This window comes from Trachemys scripta, chromosome 1 (genome assembly GCF_013100865.1).
Source record: "Trachemys scripta elegans isolate TJP31775 chromosome 1, CAS_Tse_1.0, whole genome shotgun sequence".
NCBI classification, from domain to species: Eukaryota; Metazoa; Chordata; order Testudines; family Emydidae; genus Trachemys; species Trachemys scripta.
The window spans coordinates 298722047-298735490 of NC_048298.1; the positions used below are offsets into that span (position 1 = coordinate 298722047).

General features: G+C 44.8%; 1 protein-coding gene across 4 annotated transcripts in view; it reads right to left on the reverse strand.

The window, feature by feature from the left end:
• PDS5B (PDS5 cohesin associated factor B) overlaps positions 1 to 13444 on the reverse strand; it is a 272948-nt gene that overhangs the window by 180381 nt on the left and 79123 nt on the right. For all 4 annotated transcript variants that reach the window (XM_034758647.1, XM_034758648.1, XM_034758645.1 and 1 more), the window contains exon 3: positions 13152 to 13355. In XM_034758647.1, the coding sequence (XP_034614538.1) occupies positions 13152 to 13355 (204 nt within the window). The remainder of the gene's footprint in view (positions 1 to 13151; positions 13356 to 13444) is intronic.

The window sequence follows — 13444 nt, forward strand, 5'->3', positions numbered from 1 at the left end:
GACCAACAAAGACACCTTCCTTTATCTTAGCTTCACTTAACCTTGGAAATTTTCCACGGAGGTACTTGAAAGCTGCTTGTGTTTTGTCAATGGCCTTGACAAAGTTCTTCATCAGACCCAGCTTGATGTGTAAGGGTGGTAACAAAATCTTCCTTGATTCAACAAGTGGTGGATGCTGTACACTTTTCCTCCCAGGCTCCAATGACTGTCGGAGTGGCCAATCGTTCTTGATGTAGTGGGAATCTCTTGCACAACTATCTCATTCACAGAGAAAACAGCAGTACTTTGTGTATCCAGTCTGCAGGCCAAGCAAGAGAGCAACAACCTTCAAATTGCCACAAATCTGCCACTGATGTTGGTCATAGTTTATGCACCTCAAAAGTTGTTTGATGTTGTCACAGGTTTCCTTCATATGGACTGTATGACCAAGTGGAATTGATGGCAAATCATTGCCATTATGCAGTAAAACAGCTTTAAGACTCGTTTTCGATGAATCAATGAACAGACTTCACTCATCTGGATCGTGAACGATGTTGAGGGCTGCCATCACACCATCGATGTTGTTGCAGGCTACAAGATCACCTTCCATGAAGAATGGGACAAGATCCTTTTGACGGTCACGGAACATGGAAACCCTAACATCACCTGCCAGGAGATTTCACTGCTGTAGTCTGGAGCCCAACAGCTCTGCCTTACTCTTGGGTAGTTCCAAATCCCTGACAAGGTCATTCAGTTCACCTTGTGTTATGAGGTGTGGTTCAGAGGAGGAGGATGGGACAAAATGTGGGTCCTGTGACACTGATGGTTCAGGACCAGAAGTTTCATCCTCTTCCTCATCTGACTCAAGTGAGAATGATTCTGGTGCATCAGGAACCGGTAGTCCTTCTCCATGGGTACTGGGTGTATAGCTGATGGAATGTTTGGATAATGCACAGTCCACTTTTTCTTCTTTGACACACCTTTCCCAACTGGAGGCACCATGCAGAAGTAACAATTGCTGGTATGATCTGTTGGCTCTCTCCAAATCATTGGCACTGCAAATGGCATAGATTTCCTTTTCCTGTTCAATCACTGGCGAAGATTTGTTGCACAAGTGTTGCAGCATATGTGTGGGACCCACCTCTTGTCCCCATCTCCAATTTTGCAGCCAAAATAAAGGTGATAGGCTTTCTTAATCATAGTGGTCATACTGCGCTTGTGAGATGCAAAAGTCACTTCACCACAAACATAGCAGAAGTTATCTGCACTGTTCACACAAGTACGAGGCATCTCTGCTCACTTTGGCTAAACAGAAATGTGTCCCTTTGCAAAATCAAACACTGACAAATAAGAGAGCATGACACTGTATGATTTCTAGAGCTGATATAGGGCAATTTGTTCAGCAGAGTGATGTAAGCTTTGTTAGGATTGCATCATCCATGACTTCTAGGAATAACATGATGCAATTCATATCATGTGTGACGCAATACCAGCTTCAGATTGCATCATTCATTGGTTTGCCTAAAAAGCAAGTACTGTTCAAACCCAGTCATAGATTTATTCATAGATCCAGTCAAAGATGTATTTTAGTCATTTCTGGTTTAAATTGAGATCCCTTCCCTTTATAACTCACTTATCCTCTGCCATTCCCAAGTCAAGGCTTGTATATACTGACCCAATAGCATATCTTGAAAACTAGAGCCAATCAACAATTTTAAGCATCATTTTCGTTCTCAGTGACCCAGAATTAGTAAAGTTTGACTACATTTATTTCAGAAGCATTTTGGCTGTAGAGCAGTGTAACCAGACCAGCGCACTCTGCTTCTTGCCCAATCAGATTGGCCCCCAGTTGCAACAATTCACCATAGTGAGTCAACAAGGCAACATCACTGGCACATTCAAGGTCTCGAAGCAAAACGGTGTGCTCAGCTCAACATTACTGACAGCTGCCTCCTCAAGCTTATCCATCAATTTCACCAGAGCACAAGCTTCATCAATGGCCTTACTTGCACAGGTACTGATCCAAGACACCTACAGAGCCGCTACCTGTAGCGTCAGTCCATACCTTTGCATCCCATTACGCCATCACCCAGCAAGCCCAGGACAATGCCAGCTTCGGCAGAGCAGTGTTGCAAACAGCACATAAATGAACTCAGAACTCACCTCCAGGGATACTGCTTGTGAGTCACATGGAATCGACATGAACAAGCACTCAAAGAAGAAAAAATGGTTACCTTCCTTTTTGTAATGGTTGTTCTTCGAGATGTGTTGCTCATGTCCATTCCATGACCCGCCCTCCTTCCTTTCAGTTGGAGTTCATAGGAAGAAGGAACTGAGAGGGTTCGGGGCTGGTAGTGCCCCATATACCAGTGCACAAAGTACTGGGCTCCAGAGGGCACCAGAGCCAGCCCTCCAGATACCACAAAGGAAAAAATCTCCTGCAGCTGTGCACGTGGGCATGCACACACCTAATATGGAATGGACGTGAGCAGCATATCTCGGAAGAAAAACAGTTATGAAAGGTAGGTAACCATTTCTTATAAAGAGGAGAGAGAAAAATTGTTCTCATCCACCGAGGACAGGACGAGAAGTAATGGGCCTAAATTGCAGCAAGGGAGATTTAGACATTAGGAAAAACTTCCTAACTGAAAGTGTAGCTAAGCACTGGAACAAATTACTTAGGGAGGTAGTGGAATCTCTGTCATTGGAGGTTTAAGAACAGGTTAGACAAACATTGTCAGAACTGATCTAGATAATATTTAGTCCTGCCTCAGTATAGGGGACTGGACTAGATGACTATCAAGGTCCCTTGTAGTCCTACATTTCTATGATTTAAAAATTGCCAGTGATGGAGAATCCTCTGCAACCCTTGCTAATTTGCTTCACTGTTAAGAATTTGAGCCCCATTTCTATTCTGAATTTGTCTAGCTTCAACTTCAACTTCCAACCCTTGGATAATATTCTGCCTTTGGCTGTTAGATTGAAGAGCCCATCATCAAATATTTGTTCTGCAGATAGGTACTACTGTGATCACGTCACCGCTCTTGATAGACTTGATAATGTCACACTTGTAGACTTCCATTGGGCCTTTGATTCAGTGCATTGAGCAAGATTGTGAGCTCTCCAGTGAGGTGACTTGGCACTTCTGGGGAAATAGTGTTATTGATAAAAAAACTATCATGGAACAGTAAGCTGCATTTCAGTTAATGGTAGATACATGGCATGGTTTCCTATTTCTATAAGAGTTTGGCGAGGCCTTTCTCCATTGTTGTTCAGTATAAGAACATAAGAACAGCCGTACTGGGTCAAACCAAAGGTCCATCTAGCCCACTATCCTGTCTACCGACAGTGGCCAATGCCAAGTGCCCCAGAGAAAGTGAACCTAACAGGTAATGACCAATTGATCTCTCTCCTGCCATCCATCTCCACCCTCTGACAAACAGTCTAGGGACACCATCCCTTAACCATCATGCCTGCCGGGGGCGAAGACTGACAGCAGTTACATCTGCAGGGGTCTGAGGCGCAGCCGCGCATGCTGTACCACGTAGAGTACACACTGCCATGTGGTCTAGTAGCCTGAGGCATACTCTGGTGCTTGTGGGTGGGCGCACTGTGTTATAGGCAATAAAGTTCCAACATTAGTCGGGACCAGAAACCTGGTAGGAAGGCTCTGGCCTGAGTGGAGTCAAGCACTGCCCCTATAAACTCTGTTCTCCAAAGTGATGTCAGAATTTATTTCTGTTCCTTTATAAGCAGGCCCAACTTTTGACAGGTGGCCCGTACTAAACTGATGCTGTGCTGAACCTGGGGATCACAAACGGCCCTTGAGGTATGGATAGATCTGCACACCTGGACCTTGCAGGTAAGGGGCCACAACTGCCATGCACTTTGTGAAAACTTTCGGAGACGACAATAGACCAAAGATCAATGCTGTGAATTGCTAATGGCGTTGACCCACCACAAACCAGAGGAATCTCCTGTGCCCACACAAAATAGAGATATGGAAATAGGGGTCTTAAGTTGAGGGCAGCGTACCACTCTCCCAGATCCAAGGAGGGGATGATGGAGACCAGGGACACCATGCGGAACTTTAACTTTCTGAGATATTAGTTGAATCAATGCAGGTTCAAGATGCACCTGAGGCCCCCTTTGGCATTCAGGATTAGGAAATATCAGGAATAAAACCCCTTTCCCCCTCAGCTCTCGAGGAAATTCCTCTACAACCCCCACACGCAGGATAGCTCCTCCTGGACAAGAAGTTGCTCATGAAAAGGGTCCCTTAAGAGGGATGAGGAAGCGGGGGTGGTAGCGAGGAGTGGAGAAGAACTGTAGGGTGTATCCAATCACTACTGTGTTAAATACCCAACAGTCCAAGGTAGCATGGGACCATGTAGTAAGGAAAGGAGACAAACAGTCCAGAAACAGATTGGGGGGGGGGGGGGGAGAATGGATCCTAAAGCAAGTCCGGCACACCATTCTCGGGTACACCCTGAAAATCCCTGCCGCAAGCTACCAGGGTGTCTTGCGGAGCCCGACTGGTAAGTCGGGGCGGACAGAGTGAGTTGATGGCACTTATAATCTCTATCCCTTTTCTTATAGGGACCTTGGCGAGATGGGCCCAAGAACCTAGGAGGAGATGGCTGTGGCCAGAAGTGCCTCCATGAGGCCGGCAACATGTGCAGGCCCAAAGAACACTGAGCAACTCAAATCTTTCAGTCCATGCAACCTGGTGTCAGTTTGTTCTGAGAACAGTGCATTGCCCTCAAAAGGAAGATCTTGGAACAGCTGCTGCAGCTCATGGGAGAGTCCCAAGGATTGTAGCCATGAACTGCGCCACAAACACTGCCAACCAAATAGGCCACATCCAGGGCAGCCTGGAGAGAGGTTACTTGCTTGCCCTCCACCAGGATGGTCAAGAACTTCTGTCTTGCCTCCTGAGGCAGGGAGTCCTTAAATTTGGCCAATGAGTTCCAGACATTGAAGTCATAGCTCCCCAACAATGCTTGCCGGTGGGAGATATGCAGTTGCAGGCTGGCCATCGAATAAACCTTTTTTCCAAATAAGTGCAGCTTTTTAAAGTCTTTATTTTTATGGGATGCACTAGTTTGCCCCTGCCTGTATTGTTCGTTAGTGGCCAAGACCATAGTGACCCTGGGGGAGGGTGGGAGTACATGTACTCATAGCCCTTGGCAAGGACATAGTACTTCTCTGCCTACTTCGATGTTGGAGACAGAGAAAACGGGGTTTGCCACAGTGCCTTGACCAGCTTGACTACCCCATCATACTGGGAGTGCCACCTCAGAGGGAACGGCCGCAGCCGACATATCAAAGAGGCTGTTCACAGGTTCCTTAATCTCCTCAGCCTCCAACCCCAAGTTGGAGGTAACGCATTTGAGCAGCTCTTTGTGGGCTCGAAAAACGTCCAGTGGCAGCAGGTTGGTGTGCCCCATAACTGACTCATCCGGAGAGGATGAGGTAAAGGCCGTCACCACAGGAGGGGATGACTCCTCCACAGTCAGGGCCGATGGCACCAGGGCTGTTGGGGTTTCGGTACTGGCTTCCAGATCCGAGTTGGTCTCCAGTGGTGGTGGCCAGGTCAGCACCTGAGTCCGCCTCTGGGAGACTACTGAGGACCATGGCTGGGAATATAGTCCCTGAATTGATGGGAATCCCCACGGGGTCCAATAAGGCCATTGCACCGGCCACCGCCCTGGCAGCCAAGCCATCAACGGACGTGCAGTAAAGTCCGGTGCGTACGGCCGATGTCAGTGCCACGACATGGGAGGGGTAGCTTCCTCCCCAGACTCTAATGAGCACTCCTCCCTCAGTGACCAGGGAGGAGCCGTCGCTACCATCTCCTGCCAGCTGTGATGCAGAGAGTGGTGCTACACCTGGGACTGGTGGCAGGGAGCGATAACCACTGCCACAGTGCTGGAGATGTACGACATGGCGCTGGGGAGCAGTGCTGGTGACTGAGAAGTCAGTGATTGGTGCCATGACACCAGAGATCAACGTCACAGATCCGGCGACCAGTGACAGGACAAGGACCTGCACGGGGTCAAGACCAACTGGGGCAGCCCCATTAAGGGATTCTATCTTGAAGTGACCACCTTTGCTGATGGGCGAGAGTCTCTAGGCATGGGCGGCACCAGGAGTGATAGGAGGAGGCCTTTTGCCACCTGAAAAACCTCCAGCATCGAGGGAGCTCAAAGATGTAGGGGTCCCTGACTGCTCCCAGGAGTCGGTGATTTGTCCTGAACAGGGCTGAGTGTCCTAGGAGGCGTATCTGCCGCCAACTGCAGCTCTCGAAAAGACGAGCAACCTGGCATGGATGTCACTTTGTTAGGAGTTTGCTGCCTGACTCTCCGCAGCCACTGGGAGTACCCCCTGTTGTCAAGCCGTTTTTTGTACCTCTTCTTCGGCATGGAGGAAGGAGAAGAGCCCAGTGCCGACAGAGCACTCTGCACTGGGGCCGATGTGCTTGGTGCTAAGTCAGCAGCACGGCTCCGAAGCCAGAGGAAGAGCAGCTTCCATTAACAGGCCCTTCAAATGAATGGCCCTGTCTTTAAGAGTGTATGGCCTGAAGCCCTTGCAGATCCTGCACTTTTCTTTGATGTGAGCTTTCCCAAGGCACTTTAAGGAGCTCATATGAGGGTCGCTCACTGGCACAGGCTTGTGGCAGGCTGCATATGTTTTAAAGCCCGGGAAACGGGGCATGCCCCAACCCTGGGACAACAGCCCAGATGGGATCTTTAACTAACTAACCTACTATTAACACTAAGAACTATGTACACAGAAAAGTCCACAGACAAAACCACAACTGACCTTGCAATTGTCATGGGCAGTAAGAAAGAACTGAGCCGGCGTGGGGCTGGCAGCGCCCCGTACACCAATGCATGAGTGCACAGCTCCAGGGGGTTCCAGAGTCAACTCTACAGATACCACGAAAGGAAAAATCTCTGGCAGCCATGCACGTGGGAGCGCACAAACCTAACACGAAATCAACATGGGCAAGCACTCAAAGAACCACCTTTTACATACTTGAAAACTATTATTTCATCCCCCTGCCCCTCAGTCTTTCCTTTTCCAGGCTAAAACAATTTTTCCAATCTTTCCTCATAGGTCACATACTCCAGACTTTTAATCTTTATTTTGCTCTCCTCCGATTTGTCTACATCTTTACCAAAATATGGTGCCCAGAACTCAATGGTGTGCCTGTTGAAGCCTTATCAGTGTTGAGTAGAGTGGAAGAATTACTTCTTGTGTCTTGCTTAGACCAGTCCTGCCAATACATTCCAGAATGAGGTTTGCTTTTTTTGCAGTAGTATTGCATTGTTAATTCATACAGTTTGTGATCCACCACAACCCCCAGATCCTTTTCTTTTGTACTCCTTCCTAGGCTGTAATTTCCCATTTTCTATTTGTTGATTATTGATTATTTCCTTCCTAAGTAGAACTTTGCATTTGTCCTTACTGAATTTCATCCTATTTACTTCAGACCATTTCTCCAGTTTGTCCAGATCATTTTTAATTCTAATCCTGTCCTCCAAAGCACTTGCAACCCCTCCCACTTTGGTATTTTCCACATACTTTATACGAGTACTCACTATGCCATTATCTAAATCATTTATGAAAACACTGAATAGAACAAAACCCCAGAAAGATCTCAGCGTAACCCCACTTGATATACCCTTCCAGCTTGACTGAACGATGCATAACTAGTCTAGTCTATATTTCCCTAGTTTGCTTATCAGACGATCATGTGAGACTGCACCAAAAACCTTAAAGTCAAGATGTGATGTATCTACTGTTTCTCTCCCATCTACCAGGCTTGTTACCCTGTCAAAGAAGGATATTAGGTTGGTTTGACATGAATTTGTCGACAGATGGGGTCGAGTGGAAGGGCCGAGGGTTGAGCCCCCTGCCCCCGGCAAAGTCAGTGCCTGTGCTTGCAAGAGGAGCAGCCGGACAATCCATCCTCTTCCACTCTCTGACTCCACCATGTCAACCAAGCTTCATACTCAGCAGTGATGATTGTAGTATTGTTTCTTTAAAATTGTTTAAAATGTATATAATGCCTTTTGTCTGGCAAAAAAAAGTTCCCTGGAACCTAACCCCCCTTATTTACATTAATTCTTATGGGGAAATTGGATTCTCTTAACATTGTTTCACTTAAAAATAAAATAAAATCACATTTTTCAGGAACATAACTACAATGCTAAGTGAGGAATTACTGTACTCTCAGTTCTGGTACCCAACACCACACCACTCTGCAGCAGCCGAGTAGTCATTACAGGGTAAGTCTGACTTTGCTTCTGAAGCTCTGGACTGGAGCATATTCAGAGATGGTGCACATGCACATACAGGAGCTGTGAGAAGACTAATTATATTCTCTCCCTGTGAGGGGATGGCACATGTGCAGCCTCCACTAGAAGTTATGAGGGGATGGAGCATAGTTAGTGAAGACAATCTTTGGAGATTTTAACTGCTGAACTCAGTCTCCACTAAACATGGAAAAAATCTCAATTCGTACAAGTCTTATCTATTAGCCAAATTAGGGCAGATTTTCACAGGAACAGCAAAGACAAAGGCCACCTGCCTGCCACATTTCAAGTCCCTGCTCCCAAGTATAGGGGCACTAGAGAGTCTCAAAGAAAATGTCACCAGTATTTTTTAAAATGACAAAACAATGTATTTTTCTCTAGCCTCATTCTCAGGAACAACTGAACCATTTTGGATGGAGTTTTCACACAATAACTTCAGCCTGAGTAAGACATCCAGCATGGAAAATTTCAGACCAAATGGTCAAAGTTGAGCAAAGTTATAAGGCTCTGAAAATAGGCTCTTATAATGGCAAGTGTCAGACAACTTTAACAGGTGGACTACAGACTCCACCTATACCAAGGAATAGGATAGAAAATATTGATTTACATAATGGCATTATAATTCCAAATATATGCCCTAACTGTGCTCATATATTTTAAAGGCCAGAAAGAATAATAGGATTTTAATGCCAGAAGGCACAACTATTAACATTTTTGAGATAAGAAAATCAGACTTAAGACAGAATTTCACCAAGTGATTCTTGTATTGAACCCATAACTTCTGGTTGAGCTAGAACATATCTGTCAGAAAGACGTTGAATTTTGATTTAATTTGGGGCCATTCACGTTCTCAAAAAAAGATATAGCAAATAGAGTTTGAGATGGGTGACAAAAGTTAGATTGAAGACCTAGATTTTAATTTTCGTTGCCCAACGCGAGACAGCTTAAAATGGCCTAGTTTTTACAGTGCAGGGATCACTCCTCAGATGAATCTCCCCCTTCCTCAAGAGAAGTTGTGCACAACCTTCTAATTGCAGGATATTCTATGTGGATCCTAAGGACAGCACTGTATGAATTGCACTATCAGATTCTTTCATGGGAGACTCAAAGCAATAGGGCAACAAACCTCTGAGTGGGCCTTAGAGGCTGAAGCCCAATCTCAATTTCAGGCTAAAACAATGTATACATGATTAAAAAGCCAGAAAGATTTAAAAGGAAAACAGTGGGGTAAGATCTGGGAAAACAAAACACTGGTCCAGAAAGAGGCATTCTTCCTCTTACCTTTATTCCCACATGAATATGAAGAAATTATCGTCATTCTTTGTATCAAAAAGTCTTTAGCCCTGCAACCAGGACACCTGTGAACTCATTTCATGAATATAAACTGTCTCAGTGTGACACACTATACCCTATATTTACTATTTTTACAAGACTACAATAAATTTTGTACAAAGTATGCCTTGAGAGATACCATATGAAAACTCAATCTACTGAACATTATTGTCCTGGTAAAATGTGTATATCAACATTAAAAGAACAGGAGTACTTGTGGCACCTTAGAGACTAACAAATTTATTAGAGCATAAGCTTTCGTGGACTACAGCCCACTTCTTCGGATGCATATGGGCAGTAGTCCATGAAAGCTTATGCTCTAATAAATTTGTTAGTCTCTAAGGTGCCACAAGTACTCCTGTTCTTTTTACATGCTCCAAGTTTAAGAAAAATCAGGCACAAACTAGTTTTTCAGAGACAGACACATGGGTGCCTCAGCCAGATATCAGCATAATCAGATGAACTATTACAGACTATCACCTAGGTAAGTGATCATTCTTTGTCAAGAAGAAGGGTGTGAACAAGAACTTTACATATTGACAGTGGAACAGCTGAGAGTTTGTGTGTAAACAGATTGGCTGTCGCCTGAACCTCAGCTGGAGATAATCCTCAGAGAGGGGAGAAGAGCATAAGAAGGAGAAACAAACAAACAGTGGCCTCCAAATCACCTAGGCTCCTCCCCACCCCGTCTCTACTCATGGCAGCTACAATGCTTAAAGACAAAGGAAGCAACATTGAATTGGGGGAGGGGTCCTGGCTGAGAGCCTTTTCAGTCACTATAGATTGCTGTAAGCATATTGTGAGATAAAATCTTTGCTTTGAATCCATTTAGCTTGCTAAGTTAGGTATTACTTTGCATATTATCATTTATTTGCTTCTTAACCAATTCCGCCTTTATGCCTCATTACTTGTAAATCACTTAAAAACTATCTTTCTGTAGTTAAAAAACTTGTTTTATCTAAACCCATTTGTTTGGGTTGAAGTGTTGGGGCATCTCCACTTGAAATAACAGTTTGTGCATATCCTATAATAGGGAGTTTGTGCATATCTAGATAATACTTAGTCCTGCCATGAGTGCAGGGGACTGGACTAGATGACCTCTCAAGATCCCTTCCAGTCCTATGATTCTACGATTTTCCACTGATGAAATGACAGACTTTATATGAGCTCATATTGTCCAGTAGAGAGCTGGGCAGTACAAGATGCACATTTCTAGGAAAAGGTCTGGTACTGGGAAGTTGTTGGTGTTGCCCTGTATGTAAATCATGAGTGGCTGGCCAGAGCATTCATGTAATTCAGTTGGGAGTAATTTTGCATGCTAGGAGTAGCAGTTCTCACAGCAAAGCAAAGCAGTGTAAAAGGCACCCCAGGATTGGTGAATTGAGGGGACACAGCTGTTCAACAGCTCAGACTGTACCCGGTGTAATGTCATACTCAGTCTGCTGCACTACTATTTTACAAGAAAGTGATACCACTATCTGCCCTTTTTTTCATGTCTTTGATGCACTTACAAATTTATCTCTGAAAGGCACAATTCTGAAATCTGCAGACAAAGAAAGACTAGAGAAGTGAAAGCCAAGAGCAGGAGACAATGAACAAAAGACACCACTATTTTTTAAATATTAATTTTCACTGCTGCCTATTAAAAAAAAAAACCCATCAGTCAAGATTCAGACAGGGTAGTGAAAAGCTGTTTGTTTGAGGGGCAGGAGAAGGAGAGAGAAGGTAGGACCAGTGTTCAGTGTTCCCTATATTTTTTTTTAGGTGCATGTGCGGAATGAATTTTGTTATGTGCACCACTATGGAGGTGATGTGTGGCAGGGGTGGGGCCGAGGGGTTCAGAGCGTGGGAGGGGGCTCAGGGCTCTGGCTGGGGGTGTGGGTTCTGGGGTGGGGCCAGGGATGAGGAGCTTGGAGTGCGGGAGGAGGCTCAGGGCTGAGGCAGGGAGAGAAGGCTCTCCCCAGCCCTCCCTCTCTCTCCGCAGCATCTTGGGGACGGGCTGTGGAAGAGGCACCTCTTCCTGGCCAGCTCTCCCCACCTGCATGGCCCTTGATAGCTTGCTGTGCAGCTTAGAAGAAATTTAGCTGGTAGTGATCCCCCCCGCCCCTCCCATTACAAAAAGCGTAAAGCCATCTAAAAACTGCCATAATAGGAAAGTTTCTGTAACAAAAAGATAACTTTGCAGCTGCTTAAACTGTCATTTCCCAATCAACCATCTCCATCTCGTTGGGCTATGGGTATTTCACGTAATGTAGAGTAAGGTCACTCTTAAAACTTTGCAACTTTCAAATTCTCAGTAGAAATGATCACTCTCTCAGTTGGGTGGAGAGTAACACCATAATTTGAACTATTTTCAAACACATCTTTCTTCAATAAAATTCTCTCTGCCCTCCAAGGGCATTTTCTACACTACACACTAAACTTGGTCTCTGACTCTGGTTTGAGCCCAAGCCTCCCCATCAGTCCAACTCAGTCAGCAAGCACTCAGGACCCAGGCCCTAGAACCTATATAGAGGAGTGGATCAGAGTCCTGCTGCGGCTCAGGTCCAAGCCCTGTTACTTTTCAGTGTGGACACATTTCAAGTGATGGACTAGAGTCAGAAGGTCTGCGTAGTGCAGTGTAGACATGTTAGTACAGCTGTGACCTAGGTCCAGCAACTGTAAACTCAGGTTTACAATGCAGCGAGGCACACAAGTGCAGGCTTGGAAACACCAAGTCAACAAGCATGGGTCCCACAGATCCCAAGAGAAATACCCAAAAATGCTAACTGAAAGCACTAGTGATCACTACCTTAAAAGTGCTGGCAGAGGGGATTTTGCAGCTCTCTCACAGAAGGATCCTGTGGAAGCTATAGACCTGTCAACACTACTAAAAGGACAGCAGAGTAGATATTCTAGTTAATCTCATATTGAAAACAGACATAAAAGTTAATTCCAAAAGCCTTTAAATATTATATATGGAAACAGAGATTGCCTGAGATATAAAGTGGGTGAGGTATTATCTTTTATTGAACCAACTTCTGCTGGTGGAAGATACAAGCTTTCAAGATACACAGAGACTCAGCAGTTCGAAATCTTACAACTTCCACTAACAGAAGTGGATTCAATAGAAGATACTTCACTTGCACCACACTTTACCTATCTTGCCTCTTTCATAGATTGGGACCACAGTTGCAACAGTTATGCTTCTAACCAGTTATATTTGTTATGTCTACAATATAACTGAGTTAGAAGATTTAATTACAACACTTATCTCCCAACTTTTATAGCAGTTAAAATTTGCAGTGCAGACAGAACCTGTGTCCCCATAACCAGGTTAAAGCCTTGGATTTCTCAAGTAACTTATTGTATAAATCAAAATAAATAACTAGTAACCTGGTGGAACCAGTAGTAGATAAAATCATTTTGCTTGGGGTGCAATGGGCGAAATATATTCGTTCTGCCCTTTCTCCCCCACCACCACTCTTTTTTCCCCCCCTTCATATATTTTCTACATGTGTGCTTATTTCAACTTACTTTCAGTTTATCTGGTGAGGTGTATGGAGCTTCAGGAGCATAAATTCTGAAAATATCAGCAAGGCAACATGCTACCAGCAAGCGCACATCTTTATCAGGGTGTTTGAGAAAAAAATCTGAAGCAAGATGTAATGCAAGATTTAGATACAGCTCCTTTTCTTCTTCCGAGTCCTGGTCCATATCCATGAATGTTTTCACAACCATCTATAAAAAAAATTACATCAACATATAAGTGAAATTCTCTATGTAAACAGGTCTTCGTTCAAAATAAGACAAGAGCTCATGCAATTCTA